A 16746-nucleotide genomic window follows, 5' to 3' on the forward strand; every position below is an offset into this window, starting at 1 on the left:
ACAAACATCATGACAGTTTATCAAGTGATCAGCTTGAAGTGTGTGCGTGTGTGTGGGTGTGTGTGTGTGTGTGTGTGTGTGTGTATGTGTGTGTGTGTGTGTGTATGTGTATGTTGTGGTTGTGCAAATCTGAATTTCAGTGGCTTTGGTGAAGTCATGCCCGTTGTGTCGGTTTGAACTCTGCATGTGATCATCCTCTTCTCTTCTGCTGGATGAAACGCGTGGAGCTGCACATCTGGCTGCATTTAGCTAAGCTGTTATTCAAACATGCCCATCCAAGGCTTTATGATGCAAGTTGGTGTGCACACTGTACCAGAGGATCACTTGGTGGCAGAAAGCAGTCACAGTCTATAAAACTGATATTCACTAAATCCTCTGTATCCGTGGTTTTCAAACTGTGCTAGAAGAATCACTGGTATTTTAAAGCTCAAAGAACAGAATTTAAAATACTGTTAGTTTATAAATCACTGAACGGTTTAGCACCACGACACATTAAAGATCTGCTGCTGTTGTATCAACCTCTCAGGTCTTCTGGTTCTGATTCTGCTCACATTTCCAGAACCAGAACCAAATACGGAGAAGCAGCATTCAGTTCCTATGCACCACAGATCTGGAACAAACTTCCAGAAAACTGCAAAACAGCCGAAACACTGAGTTCCTTTAAATCAAGAATAATAAACAAACTAGTTAGAGCTGCTTTAGAAACATAAATGAAACATCGATCAACATATTTGATGAGTATTGAGTATGTTTGTTATTTCTGTCTCAATAAATACTCAATAAATACATTTATAAATAAACAAATACTCTATGATGTATTTATGATATTTTTATATTTTTATTCTGTAAAGCATTTTGAAATGCCTTGTTGCTGAAATGTGCTACCCAAATTAAATTGATTGATTGATTGATTGATTGATTGATTGATTGATTGATTGATTGATTGATTGATTGATTGATTGATTGATTGATTGATGTGACTTGAACTCCAGTCAGATGTACTAAACCTCCATGGTCAAAAAGTCGATTCTGTCGCTGCCCCCCGTCTGCCACACACCTGACTGACTGTTTAGTTAAGGAGAAGTGAGTCGGCTGGTTCCTCTCCAGACTTTCAAATGAAGAATCAAGGCAGGTGGAGTTCAAACAGTGACCACTTCCAGACGGGAAAAAGGCAAAGTCTTAACAGTCAGACTCAGTTTTATACAATTTATCATGACATGCCAAAAATATTATAATTTATAGTCACTATTAATCAAAGCTGAACTTCGGAATGTAGAGAACAGAGTTTTCATCATGTACACCTGATGTGATATGTTAGTGTGATTCTAGCAGTAGTATCATTTGGAAAAAACATGACTGAAAGTTTAACTAGGGTGACGGTGGCTGAGGAGCTGGGAGTTTGTCCTGTAACTGGTGGGTTGCCAGTTCAAACCCCAGCTCTGCCCTTCTTTGGCCCTGTGTCCTTGGGTATGACCTTTCACCTACCTTGCTGGTGGTCAGGAGGCCTACCGGGCCCATTGCACGGCAGCCTCACTACTCTGAGCCAGTCAGCCTCAGAGCAGTGTGTGTGTGAGTGACTGGGTGACTGAATGTAGTGTGAAGAGCTTTGGCGCTGTACATATACAGTTCATTTAACTGAATTCTCTGAATTGCCCTTAAGTATGTGTGTGTGTCTGTGTGTGTGTGTGTGTGTGCATGTGCGTGTGTGTGGTTGTAAGTCCTGACTGGTGACCTTTCCAGGGTGTACTCCACCTCTCGCCCAGTCACTGTTGGAGATAAGCCCCGCCCCTCTCACAGTCCTGCAGGAATTAGCAGCTATGATTGTCAGGCATTTCAGTTTTGATCGTTTTGTTTTTTACTTACTTGGATCCTTTCATATTGTTTATTCCTTTGCGTCTTCAGCTTCTTTGACTGCTTACCTTTTATTTGTGTATGTGAAATTAGATTGGTGTTTTCCTTCCTTTGTTTAACTCTGTTTGTGTTCATTTGTTTCCCTTCCTTCCCTTCCTCTGGTCCCTCCAGCCTGCCAGGAACAGGTGTTACTTATCACCTGATTTCCTCACCTGTTCCCCATGTCCTTATCCACCTCCCCTCTGTGCATACCTAGTCCTCTGGTCTCATTGTTTTTCTCTGCCTCCTTCTCGTTACCTTTACTTGTTAGTTGCTCTGTGGTTATTATTTTTGAGCTGCCTGTTCTCCCAGCGATAATCTCTGTCAGTCTCCTTTTGTTTATTCTTCATTAAAGTCACTATGTTCCACTGAAAGCCTCTGCACTTGGGTCCTCAACAAATCACACTGTGACAGAAGTGGGTTCAAACAATGGATAGATGTTATTACAGTTCAGTCAGGCAACTCTTATGTCAAAGTTCAAATATGTCTGTACTGGTTGGGTCTGGCCTCTTGTCTCTGGTTTTGCTGCCCAGCAGGTCAGTGATGAGTGCCCCTCATTTTCCAGCTGATCTTCTGCTTCAACAGTTCCATTAATTCAGATGTAAACTATGTGGACCAACATTCAGACTAGGTTGGCTCAATCTTTCCACTCTTCCACTAGAACAAGTTAAACAATATGAAGGGTAAGGAATGGCTGACTATCAAAAATGCAAGATCATATCTTTTGCAAACTGCTGACTGAGCCTATTTTTAGCAGACATGTCTAGTTTCAAATTTAGCATTTTCTAGTTTTGTTCATAAAATAGTTTAAAAAATGGTTCTAAATTATGTTTTTGTCATCTGTCCTTCATTTCTGCTTTCTCTTGAAAACCTTCCTCCTTCCTGCCTTACTAAGCTAATGTTTTGGTCTGCTCTGTTGCATCTTCACACACTAGGTGTAAAAATGGTTACAACTCCCACTCAGTTCTTTCTATATTAATGCAAACCTACATGGATTCCAGCACAGCCTTGGCACCCAGCACATCTGATCTCATCTCAAGCTGAATGTGCTGCAGCACAGACACTCAGATGAGGAAAGTAAAAATAATTTAATCCCATGGATGAGCAGCTAGCAATAGTTTGTCTGTTACTGTTGTTGTTATTATTATTATTTTATTATTATTATTATTATTGGATTTCAGTAAATTAAGATCTCATCTTCCTGTTTTCTCCAATCACATCATAATTAAGTTTATCTGTTCTCTTTCTGTTTGGATTTACCTGAAATGAAAATGTATCTCTGTTTCTGTCTCCCTCTCATTCTTCACTAGTTCCGTCCTTCTGGGGTCTGGTCAACTCGGCCTGGAACTTGTGTGCCATCGGGAAGAGACAGTCCCCCATTGACATCGAAACCACTCACATGATCTTTGACCCTCACCTGACCCCTCTGAGGCTGAACACAGGAGGACGGAAGGTAAGGATGGAAGAACTGATGAAATGCTGAAGTGTGAGGAGTGTTTGTTCTCAACCAGCTTCTGGCCGTAATTTACCACAGTAGCTCTAAATATAGCCGATCATTAGCTGTGTTTCCTTTACTAACACACACAAAACTTTGTCTATATTTTAATGTAAAAAAAAAAAAAAAAACTTTGCAACTCTGGTGTTTCTATTTTATAGAAAACACAATTAAAATCACACATGAATAAGTTTGTGCACATAATAAACGTTCCTCCTCCCAGCACCAAAACGTTTGATCAAAAAAACAAGTGTTTCTTTGAAATTGGTGTTTCCATTAAGCAAATGTATTTTGAAAATATCAAATTGTGCAACTATTTGGTCAATGGAAGCACAGCTACTGTCTTCATTAAAAAACAATGTCTAACCAAAGCTTCACCTGTGTCCTCACCTGCAGTCCGTTTGACTGCACCATAATCCAGAGGCATTTAGTCTATTTCAGAGGAAATCATTATAACTATATGACATAAATTCCTCTATGAAGAAGTCCCAGACTCTCTATTTTCTTGTTGAAAATGACATTTTGAAGCTACTTTTGGTAGTTTCCTTTTTCTTTTTTTTTCCTATCCATTAAAAATGGGAGTACTTCGTCTTGATGATGACTGTTGTGAAAGTTTTTCAAGAAGGCTCACAGCCATGTCCTTCATAGTGTCAGTTCTGATTTCCAGTACGGATCAGGCTGAAGGGACATGGAACCAGTGAGGTGTAGGGATAACTTCCACATGCGGTTTAGACTGTGGTACCCAGCCTCTCATTCTGTGGTGTGGACCACGTATATAGGTGTTGAGAAACTCACAGCTGACTGCCTCTAAGTTGGAGTTCTCTCCATAGAGTAAGACTATTTGTGGTTTCAAGATTCCAGAAGGAAGATTCTTATTTGGTGCCAATGAACAATTAGCAATTAGAATCTGATTTCCCTACTTAGTAGGGAATCTGATTTAGATCGATACTAGTGTGGTAGTATCAATAGTTCAGCTTCAGCTTAGACACCTATAAAATTTGATTTATTTTGTTTAGATCTATGACACAATTTTGTTAAAGGACCCCCCTTAGCAGGGAGTAAAATTAGTCTGAAGGGCTCTCTTTTAATCGACAGTAAATGGGCAAATGTATTTACTTAGAGAACATTTAAAGAAATTCACATAATTAAAATAAGCAAACATATCCAGGCAGAGATTTTAAATTTAAGCCATAAAGGGCTAAATAAAATAGCCGATACAGGACCGGTGTTGATGATACTGGCCATGTATCGTATCGATACTAAAACATGCAGTATTCTACACCTCCACACAGCACTTCAGATTATGCAGATGTTGTTTTAGAAGAAATGCCATCTAGGAATTCTGTTGTGCTTCAGGACGATTTTGATTAATAATGAAGTCACCCTGAAGAGTGCGTTTAGGAGGAACAACCCCTCTTCTAGCTGGAGGAAGGGAGGCTGTTCCCCTGACAACCAGCCCCAGATAAATGAATGAGTGAACAGATTTTATTGTCTCATTATCAGCAGTAGCTATGTGATGTAACAGTTTGCTTTCACGATGATGACCAGACAACTGAAAGACTGCCTTCAAAGAATGGACTCATTGTCAGTCCATTACAAAGCTAATAAATCAGCAACATCTCAATCATTCCTTCACTTTGAAGATTTACTAGTTAGTTCAATAGATACACAGGAGGAAGTTTTGTCATTCACTCACATTTCCTACAGAAGGAATGGGGCTAAACTGAAGACCATCTTGCTTTCTACACCGACATGCAGCTGCTAATACTAATACCATAGCAGCAACAATTTAAAAAAAGACAATTTTTACAGCAGATATAACACCTACTTGGTACTGGAAGCAGAATGTTTATGGAAAAATACCTAAAAGAATAATTTAAACAACAGAGCAGTTTTTTTCTAACTTGAAGTTTTTTCCTCCAAAATTGATCAAATGCAACATTAGCAACTGTAAGACTAAACTAAACATCCTTAGATCTCAGAAGCATTATAATTTTACAGAAAGGCAGGAAATCATCATTTACTCCAATCTAATCAAAATTGTGTTGAACCTTTGAATATAAATTTTACATGTTAATAATGTTGCCTTTTATTTGTGTCAGAATGAAAAATTAGGACGTAGGAATGAATCTACCTCCAACTTAAATAACAAGCTATTGCTCAGAATGTGATTCATTTCAAATTTAGCTGCCTTTTTTTAGTGAGATGCAAACAATCAGAAACAAACTGAGTATTACTGAAGATATTACTACAGAACCATTTTAGATTTTTTGGTCTGAGTTGCTCCACAAAATTGTATTTTCACAGAGCAACAGATTTCACTGATTATGGAATGATAAAAAATGCACTTCTGTGTAAATGAAATAAATTGTGGTAGTTAGAACAACAGGATAACGACTTATCCTTTCTAAAAGTACCAAGTGCTGCTCAAGCAAATTTTAAAATGGCAAAAAAAATCAGAACAATACTACAAAACTTATGCTAATAGCTATGTGACAATACAGTAATAATTGAGGGTGTGATTGTACAAAAGTTGTCCGTTTGATACACATCCATACAGAACAAATCCAGCACTGCTTTAAACCTGAACTCATGCAGAATGTTTGTGTGAATCATAGCTCAACTTGAAAAAATGACTCCAAAACAAATCAGAGAGAAATGCAAAAGTTTGTCATGCAGCTCCAGTGAATAAGACAGATGAACTTTATTTTTCCTTTGGTACCAGCAGCTCGCTCTGCACTGAGCTGATGTACTCACCTGAAACAACTTCAAGCCGAATAATAAACATCACAGTGGTGGAGAAAAATCAGCTGGCGTCCAGATGGCCACCTGGAGCATCCAGTCATTCGAAATTTAGTCCACTTCTGAAACATAATAAAATCAAATTAAATTCAGGAACTGGAAAAAAATATAGATTTTATTTCTCTTGATATACGCATTCCAAAAACCATTCCAAAAACATAGGGAAGCATGATATTTGTACTGATAGTAATAGTAAGACTTTTTTATTTGCTTCAAATTTGGCTGAATGAAAGCCGTTTTGTCCACAGTAATGAGTTAATTATAGACCACTTCTGACGGACACTTCATTTAGCAGGTCTTTGTTTCTAACAGCTCATCTTGTTGTGATGAGGGCTCTAAAGTATCACAGGCCTGAACTTCACAGTGTTCTCAGCGAGCAGCATGAGCCACTAATCATGGCTGCTGTGGCTGCAGTTGTTCACACAAGATATCATGAAATCACAAGAGCGACAGCAGAAGGTCGAGCCTTTCTAATCCAAACCAGCGGAGAATGTAGGTCAGCTGGGCTAATGAAATATCTGGCTTACTGAGTAGCTGTACCGGAGCTCATGTACATGGAGTTCTATGCAAATCCAGGGAGCTGTTCTCTGTTTGGTCTAATTTATTATAAAAATGCATCAATTTTAATGCGCCTCATGTTGTTTGAATATGGCCGTAACTTTATACATGTGCATACAGAAAATTGTTTCTGTGACTCACACTATGCAGAAATACTTTATTATAAACTTGAGGTAAAATGCGTGTTAAAATACTTGATGTAAAATTAAAATGAAATGAATAAAGTTGTTTCTCCAGCTGAACAGAAACAAAACTGAAGTTATTATCTTTGGATCTACAGAGAAATGATCCAGAGTCCACACAGCTTCACTTATTACAGGCTGAAATCTGTGTGGTAATGAACTCTGACCTGAACCTTCAGAGCCACATAAAGACAGTTACAAAGTCGGCCTTCTGTCACCTGAAGAACATTTCCAGGATTAGAGGACTAAAGTCTCAACTAGATCTAAAGAAACTCATCCAGGCGTTTATCTTTAGTCGCATTAATTACTGCAGCAGCATCTTCACAGGTCTGACTAACAAATCAAGCCTCCAGCTGCAGCTGATCCAGAACACTGCTGCTGGAGTTCTGATTAAAACCAGGAAGATAGAGAACATCACCCAGTCCTACAGTCCTTCACTGAGAGAACAGACTTTAAAATACTGTTAGTTTATAAATCACTGAACGTTTCAGTACCACAATACATTAAAGTTCTACTGCTGATGTATCCACCTTCCAGCCCTCTCAGGTCTTCTGGTTCTGGTTCTGCTCGGCATCCAGAACCAGAACCAAACATGGAGAAGCAGCATTCAACTTCTACGCACCACAAATCTGGAACAAACTTCCAGAAAACTGCAAAACAGCTGAAACACTGAATTCCTTTAAATCTAGGCTAAAATATTACCTGTTTAGAGTTACTTTAGAATCATATTGGCCAAAATATTTGATGTGTATTCATGATTTTATTGATGGCACTCCTCAAAAAGTAATGTTTGTTTCCGGTTTTCCCAATTGTTGACTATTGTGTTTTTTTATGACTTTGCATGTTTGTGTTTTTATGATGCAAAGTACTTTGTTTGCCTTGTTGCTGAAATATGCTATAAAATAAATGTGTTTGATTGAAAGCTGTTGTCAATCATCAGAAGATCAGAACTGCACAAACATACATTATATGAGTCTAAATGTAGATTTTGGGATATTCCAAAACATGAACAGGGCTCTTCAAAGTGTGAGGTTTTCCTCGGGCATGAGAGTTCTGCTGGAGCAGGAGGGGCAAGAAGAGAGAGAGAAAAAAAGTTTTCTTCCTGAATTGTTCTGGATTAACTCTATCCAGATCCACTCTGACCAGCTTCCAGCTTCTCTGTTCATCATAATTATTCTACAGATGATAGATGTTAATGGCCATATTTACTCACATGAATGTTCCACATTTCTACTTTCATGTTTTTAACACTGTGTACATATACTCTCACCTGAGCACATTTAGCTGATGGAATTGTATTACATTTAAAACAGTGTTTTATCTCCACAGAACCTTTACCCTCTCCTGTATCAGCCTCCACTCTAAACAAGAACATTCTTAAAACTATCACACAACAAATTCATTCCGTTTAGTTCATCGTCTCTGTTAATCATTATGTCTGTTTTTGTTCTCTATGTTTTTATTTCCCACAAAATGCAACTCTTATTTGCAAGAGCAAACTGAATCATTTTGTCTGCCCTCTTGCTTACGGACAGCAGTTTCTCTGTTCAGAAGCTAAGCAGGCAGATTTTTCAAACGTCCACAAAAAATATGATCTGCATTAAATCTGCAGCAAAGATCTGACCCTCACCTTGTCTCCATGTAAGCCTCATGAATGATTGCGCTACTGATTTGCTGCTATTTGCTCTTCTATCTTCAAAAAGGTTGTATAAGGTGAAAAACATTTGATACTCTCAGGTTGCTAGAATGATTCATCCATCAGCTTCTCCCCAGGAAGTTGTTTCTTTTTCCTTTGTTGCATGGAAAGATGAAATCCTCTGAACATGCATTAATAACTCAGGACTAAATAACAATTAAAACTAAATACACTCTGTGTCTGATTTCTTCTGCTTTTGAACTTCCAGTTTCTCCAAAGTAAGCCTTAGAAGTGTTTACTATCAAAAACTGCATTCATACTCCATTAGAGTATCTGATCATGACCTTCACTCTCAATAGCTGCATTTCCATTACAAATTTACGCAAAACTTTGTTCATATTCTACTAATGTTGAAAAAACACAATTTCAAAATCACCATTGTTTCCATTAAATAAGAAACATAATTAAAATCTCACATAAATAAGCTTGATCATGTGATAAGTAAAAAAGTGAAACAACCATCATCATCCCCCTCCCATTTCCTATCTTCTTCTTCGTCGCTTCTGCCAGTAGTAACATCCGGTTGTTGATCACATGACTCGTGCAATGTGAATAACGTTTTTCCATTGCAAATCTGCACAATGGCTGAAAAACCATCTTATCCTAACACAAAAACGTTTTATCAGAAACCATGTCTCTTTTTTTTTTTTAATTGATGTGTTTCCATTAAGCAAATTTATTTGCATTATTCCAATTTTCACAATCATACAGTGAACGGAAACGCAGCCTACTATCACTGCTGATGTGATCCAGGACCTTGTTTGTGGCGTATATATAGAAACCTATCGCTGCTTTAAACTTCTCCCAAGCTTTTCTTTTTGTCTTCATGCTGGTTGTTCTCTAACAGATTTCTGAGGCCAGAAGCAGAATTATTACATTTATACTGAGACTAATATGCCCATATGAACTCTGCTTACGAATTAGGAAAAAAAAAATTAAGAAAGGATTACAGTGGATTTTGGGCTGTAGGAGTGAAAATAAATGTTGCACTTTTTGTATTTTGGGACACATTTATTTAAAAACCATCCAAAAACGTTGGGTTCATCTGCCTCCAAAAACCAAAAGATATGACCCTTTGAAGTTTGTGGTTGTGAAAACTACAAAATGTGGAAAAATATTCAAGAGCTATTCACACTTCTTCAAGGTACCGTATAATTACAGTACATCTTTCAAGCTGTGTTAATAACTTCCTTTCTTTGCCCTTTTTAGTTGGAATTTTTGTTCCGTTGTGTTTGAATTTTAGAGGAGAACAGTGCAGGGAGACAGCTTGACAGACTGAATGCCTGGGCCAAGATTTGCCAGCCGACTGGCAGTATTCAAACAGTAAACAGCAGGAGAGAGACAATGAGCTCACATGTTCTTCCTCTGCTGCTCCAGCTTCCTGTCTGCAAAGATCAGTTTATACTGTGCTGGTTAGGAAGAGGAGATGCAACACTAGCTCTGCATTTGTAATCTGAATATCTTCAGCCAGACTAGTTGTTCTTCCATCAAACATTAAAAATTCTTTACTCTGGCCTGGCAGAGTTGATACTTTGTTTCCACTGTGGTTTTTATTGGCTCCCAGACATCTGGCAGTTGAAACATTAATAACTCTTACTACATTAAACATTGACTCGCAATTGGAGTTGTTTTGTTCGAGGATACCTGCAGTGCTTCTGAGAACCAAGGTAAAAAACGAGCGTTCAGTCTCAGCTTTACTTTGACAGTTTAACTTTGTTTCTTGAAAAAAACAGCAAGAGTCAGTCGGCTTCTGTTCATTAAACTCTTAGGATGTTGCATTTCCTGGATGACTGAGAATCTAAACCAATATAGAATATTAACACCATGTTCCTATTTTAAATGATTACAACAGATGAAAAATACTCAAGATGAATCTTTGTACCCTTTTATTTATCTTACATACATAAATATCACAACATAAGACTTGAGTTCTTGATGGTAGAAGAATATGATAAAGCTTTGAAGGAAAATTGAACCATTTTTTAGCCCCTGTTTTAATATTCTTCAGAAAACTGTTGTAATTTGAATGTATCTAGATGTAGTTTGGTAGCAATGTCTCTCTGTCAGGTTATCTGTGCTTGTTGGATGTAACACATGTTGGATCATAAAGGTCAACATGCTGTGTGTAGCTGCAGGTGTAAAGTCTTTCAGAAAATCAGTCTTCCATCTGTTACGTCCCAAAGGCAGCCTGGGGGTACGGGTGGAAAAGCAGACACCACTGCATGTAACACTGCATGTAAACCTGGAACCTACATTGAATAGAGAGGGACTATCTGACATGAAGCCACGTCAGCAGGTAGAAGCAGAGCTGGTATTAGCTGGCTGCATTACTCAGCTTTTTGTTTTCAGTCCCTCCTTTCAGTTTTACGTTAAATTACAATAACCATTCTCAGCTGCTTCCTATCATATTTGAAGTCCTAATGGACAGAGCTAAGGAGCACCCTTCTCTAGACTCCATGAATCAGTAAAAAGTGACCAATCAACACAAAAGGACACAGGTCTCCCTAGTGTTCAGCTGATCAGTACCCATAGTTCCTAATGAGAGTGCAGGACAGTAGAGAGCCTTCCGTTGAGTCAGATGGCTGATGGCTACTTCCTTAAAAACAACTTGAGTTTCTGATCTGTGTGTCAGCTCTCTGCCCTCTCTCTCTCTTGGCAGTGGGGACTGTCAGCCTTGGCATCAGCAGCTGCTATGTCTGCCCTGGGAGGTTGTTGGTTCTGTGGTAAGGTCTTGATGTTTCATTCTGGATTCAGAACACAATTATAAACAGTGAAACAAATAATGATCTCCTCTCGAATCTCAACGAAACAATGTGGATGTGGATTTCAGGAGTAACAGGAACATGTCAAAACCAATTTTCATCATGTGAGAAGTGGAGGGGGGTGTGCAGTGGATACCTCAGTCCTCCAGCAGACTGAAACACAGGCTGAACTGTCTGCACGAAGAAGGAACAGAGTAAAGTATATTACTTGAAGCTTAGACCCTTCAGTGTTTGCAGCTGCATATCATCTGTTAATCTGTTGTGAAGAGTTCAATCTCTTCTGCTGTGATCTGTTGGGTAGCAGCTGTTTTAAAAAAGAAAGTCTGGCATTGCTCTACTGTGGAACTGATGCAGAACAATAGGTAAAGAATGCATCATTAAATGTAGAATATAACATGGATAACTCTGACTATAATGCAAAGTGTCTTTGCGGATTTGAAGCTTGGTCAAAGCCACTGCAACACAGACCACTACAGAAGATGCTTCCTTCCATCACCATCTCTGTCTCTAGACGGTTTTATTGAATGAAACTGAGGCCTTTCGCCCAACAACTGTTGGAGTTAGAAATTGTGACTTTCCATTGTTTAGGCTTAACACTATTCCAAACAGAGCAGTCCTTAGAGCAAGACAGGACTCAGGCTATCAATAATTCAAACTATTCAGATTTCATACAATAAATATTTTAATTACTGACAGTCCAGTGAAGTGAGCTTGTCTGCTTTATGGATATTTTTCTTTCCCATCTTCTCACTAACCAGTATAAAATAGCCTTAAACTTGTTAAATGTCAGTTTATCTCAAAAGCTAAACGCTAGCTAAGCTAAAGTAGCTAGGGGTTAAACGTAGCTCAGTGGTCCTGCATTCCAGTAATAGTTTCGCTCTGCTCATGCTGCGGTCAGCTATGGCTAACAAAGCGGCATCAATTAATATTGTTATTTAGCGTGCTTGGACTTAAGAGATTGTTTAAAACAGAAAAACTGAGCTTCTTTACACCCATTTCAAAATACTAAATAAGATCCATCACTGCGTTGACTGATCTCTGAAGAACTCTGAGCCATGTGGTTTTCCATTTATGATCATCTTTGAGTTCAAGTCAATTACCAAAACCCTTGAATTCTGTTATGCATCCAGGGTTTTCTGCATAACTTCAAAACATTTTGTGGTCACATTGTTGTGTTTGTTCCATTGGAAGTAAGAACATGTGAAGGATAAACCTCTGAACTTCCTAAGAATCACATAGTAAAGTTTACTGGTGAGGTTCTGCTCTTTGCTCAAATCAGGGACTTGAATTTTAGTAGCATTTAATATCAGGAATTAAAAATCCTCCTGGATTCCTGCACTGACTTGTGCGAGTGTTTTGTATACTTCACTGGTTTTCCACTGTCATCTGGATAGCTTTACCATGATGTGTGGCTGCAGGCTGCATGCTGCTTTACTGCACCGTGGATCAGAGTTTTTGGTGTTTTGAGTCGGCCTGGCTGGATTTATCAGGGGAATGTGTGGGATTGTCTCAGAGCTCCGGGCTGAAAGGAACCAAATTTTCCAGGTTTTCTAGGTATTTATAGATTTCTTGTGTGGGATGGTTTCAGCACAGTCAGCTAGTTTTTTTTGTTGTTGTTTTTTTTTAATTACAACTGCATTTTATTAGCCATCCAGACTGGAATCACAACACTGACTTATTGTGGTCTGCAGGTTCAGCAGTACAATATTTTGGCATATTTCCAACAAAAACAAATTATGTGGATGATAATGAAAAACTCTTTCCAAACATCTTTTTGTTCTAGTACCAACAGGTTGTCCTCCTGCGACGCTCATCTTTATCGTAAAGATGAGCGTTTTCAACATCCAGCTAAAAAAATGTGATGAACTTCAACTGAAAGAAGATTCTCTCTGCAGGTGTTATTTTATATTTCCAAAATTGTCAGAAAGTAAAGGCCAACAGCAGCTGTGGTGACAGCTCAGCTTTCATATAACTGGATATTGTAAAGATCACAGGCATACTTACTAGATGTTTTACAGCATGGGCATTTCAGGGACAAAGTGGTGACCGAATGCTTACCACTATGAGAGAGCAATAAGCTAGCACCCTAAAACTGAATAAAATGTTTTTTACTTTTTCTGCCCCTGCAGAGCCCGCCCAGGGGCTGGTGAGATCGATTCTCAGAAAAAACTTCCCGTCCTCCAACTCATGTAGAAAACTGTTACTTGTGATGTTGAGTGATTTTTATTTGAACCAAATATTAATAACTGCTGCATTATTATGTGCAGTTATAATGCACATAATATTAGGTCATCAGGTAATAAGGAACATTTAATGAAATTAAATGACTCAAACATCTCAAACATGACGTATAAAAAGCTCAGCTTTAACTTAAAATGTAAGTAAAACTACATTTATGCTATTCGTGATTGATGATAACATAAAAGAACACCTACTAAGGACTGAACTCTAGAGTTTGTCATGACCTCATTATGTTTATGTGATTGACAAATCCACATCCGCCTCAAAGGCCTCAACGTTTAACTGCCACGCTAACCTTCCTGGCAGCATCCTGTTGGCGTTAAACTGGAGTGCAGCACAAAGAATTTGTCCTATTTGAGCAGAGCAGTGTGCAGGGTGTAAGTTTACTGAGATAAATTATTGATGTGGCAAAAAACAGGAATGCTTGAAAATATTAATGACAAGACATCTAGCTGCCGTTTGATCAGCCTCCTGATGAAGATGTCAGCAGAGGGTTAGCGTTCCAACATCGACAGGCTCCTCTAGAAAAGAACCGACTCAGGATTCCTGCTGCCTGGTTTTCTGAAACCAGATATGCAAATGAGCATACCCATGAACCTCCTCTGAATTTTCACTTATCCCATTTTCTGAATCCAGGCCAGGCGTTCTCCACGGAGACGCACCTAGCACAGCCTGGTGGAGGAGCTCTTACATTTCTACCGTCGGTGTTTACTCACTAACCTGACAGACATTATGCAGGTAAGATGTTTACAATGGTTTTAATTTAGTTTCTGACATTTCCTAAATACTACAAAGTGATTGTAGTTCCTCTGTAGAGCAAAGGCTTCATAAATATTCATCCAAAATGTTTACACGACGTTTTCCCACAATTGCCCAAAAACCTAGTTTATCCACAAATACAGGATTTTATGTTTGATATTGTTTTATTTTAATTGCCCTTTTAACAGATCCTGTAAAAAGTGAAACTATAATAAGCTTATGCATTTATTAGACTCTTATCAATAGACAGTGTTTTGGTCTACACTTTGCGTTCTTGTCATTGACGGTAATTGATCTATTTCTGTTTAGTTTTTTCTTTTATATATATATATTTTTTTTTTTTGTTTGTTTTTTGAGCATTGTGTGTATTTTTGTTTTGCGTACTCAAAGGTAAAAATTGCATAAATAAATAATAGTAATGAAAAATAAATAAACTTTATTCACGGCAAATGTCTTGCTGATAATACAACCTTACAACATGTGAGCTGTTTACATCAGGCTCATATGAAAAGTTCAGCTGATTTGAAATGATCAAGAGAAAATAAGCAGCCATTTCTTCCAGGAAGCCCCACATGCCTCGCAAGAGTTAAAAGCTCTATTTGAATATTTTATTTCATGATTAATGCTAGTGTGCATCTGCTGAGTGAGAGCTCATCGCACGGCCATCTGTCCTGGCCTGCATGCACGCGCTCGAGGAAGAGTTGAGGAGAAAAGGAGGAGGGAGATGGAAATCTCCACAGCAAGGATGTGTTAGTGTGTCACAAAAACGATATCAAGGATAAAAAGCAAACATGCTGATGTGTATCTATAACTTACTGTGAAGGACACCTCACCCAGGAGTCAAACAGAAAACTGGACACCCTGAGCTTTATGTATTACAGTCTGCATGGTAGCAGGTTATCTGACCATGTGTCACTCTGAGTCCTTCACTTCATGCATAATAGTAAATACTTCAGTCAGCCAGCTGACACAAATGCCGCACATTTGGCCAATCAGCAGGAATTATACAACTCCCGGTTTCTGTCATCCTAAGAAAGCTTTGTTATACTTCAGTCTGTGACTATGGACAAAAGAGAAATCATGCACATGTTAACTCAAAGGCAGTCAGGTGAAGATTTGAAGGGAAGTACAATCATTACCTGTTCACACCCCTTGAACTTTTTAACCTTTAACCACATTACAATAGCTGCGTTTCCACTGACCATAAAATTCCACAAATTGAAAGTCTGAAAATAAATTTGCTTAATGGAAACGTGGCAATATCATAATAAGTTTTGACACTAGAATGAGGTGATTGTTTTAGATGTATTGAAATCAGCGTATTTTGCAAAACTGCCATGCAAACATAATGCAGGGTCAGGGAACTGTCCTGCATTATGGTGGAACTGTGCGTCTGCTGAGCTCATTATATGATCTACTTGTCAATGCTGGTAAAGATGTATTTTAAGGGTCAATAGAGGAGCCATGTTGTGATGACTTCCTGAAGGCGGAGTTTCAAAAAGAACAGGAGTTTCTTAAAGAGACAGAGGCCAAATTTCAGGACGTTAAATTATGAAATGACGAAATGTCTTTTATGTTATATTTAATAGAGCGTTTTCATAACAATTGAAGGTAACAGTTGCTTGATTCTGGTAGAAAATGGGCCGATGTGTCTGAAAAACACGTAACACTGTCCATTTAACATCAGGCCTTTGCAACACCTTGACTGTTTTCTACAGCCTTTATGTTGCAGTGCAGTGATGACCAAACTTCAGGCAGCTGATCATTTGTCTCCAGAATGCTGCACCTCTACCACCCTGCTCCACATTAGCTTTCAGATGTTTATGCTGATGGGCTCCCGTTGTACAGTGTATTATGGCCAAACATCTATACTTGTAAAAAGAACATTGTTAGAAATAACATTTAGTGCTTTATTTCATTAGAACTTTGCAAACACTTTGTCCTTCAACCATTCTAAACCAGGCTATACTTGCTCAGTGTTTTAATAAATGGTCCCTCATAAACATTTCACATACTGAGATGTGTAGCGTCTGAAATGGAGCTCTTGGGTCTGTTGATTATCATCGTTTTGCCTCAACGCATTGGCAATATCCCTAAATATTTTTCCTCCTGTGTCTAATCTTTCTCTCCGGGGATGGATGGATTCCAATTTATTTGGAAAAAGGCCTTGCAGACTTTACAGACTGATGGGCAGCAACAGCTTTGTGTACTTTGCCTTTTAAATTCTATGGAGCAACGAGGCTGTATTTGGTTCTCTACACGCAGGTTTTTAATTCTGGCTTCTTTTTGTTTTTATGAATAATTACAGCAGGGAGTGGGTGTGTGGGTGGGGGTGTGGGTGGGGGGGGGGTGTGTGTGTGG

General features: G+C 38.5%; 1 protein-coding gene across 1 annotated transcript in view; it reads left to right on the forward strand.

Annotated features, from left to right (window-relative positions):
• LOC103149267 (carbonic anhydrase-related protein 10-like) overlaps positions 1-16746 on the forward strand; it is a 95181-nt gene that overhangs the window by 52455 nt on the left and 25980 nt on the right. Inside the window, exon 3 of the mRNA XM_007568340.2 lies at positions 3201-3343. Within this exon, the coding sequence (XP_007568402.1) occupies positions 3201-3343 (143 nt within the window). The remainder of the gene's footprint in view (positions 1-3200; positions 3344-16746) is intronic.

Source organism: Poecilia formosa, unplaced genomic scaffold (assembly GCF_000485575.1).
Source record: "Poecilia formosa unplaced genomic scaffold, Poecilia_formosa-5.1.2 Scaffold220, whole genome shotgun sequence".
Lineage (NCBI taxonomy): Eukaryota > Metazoa > Chordata > Actinopteri > Cyprinodontiformes > Poeciliidae > Poecilia > Poecilia formosa.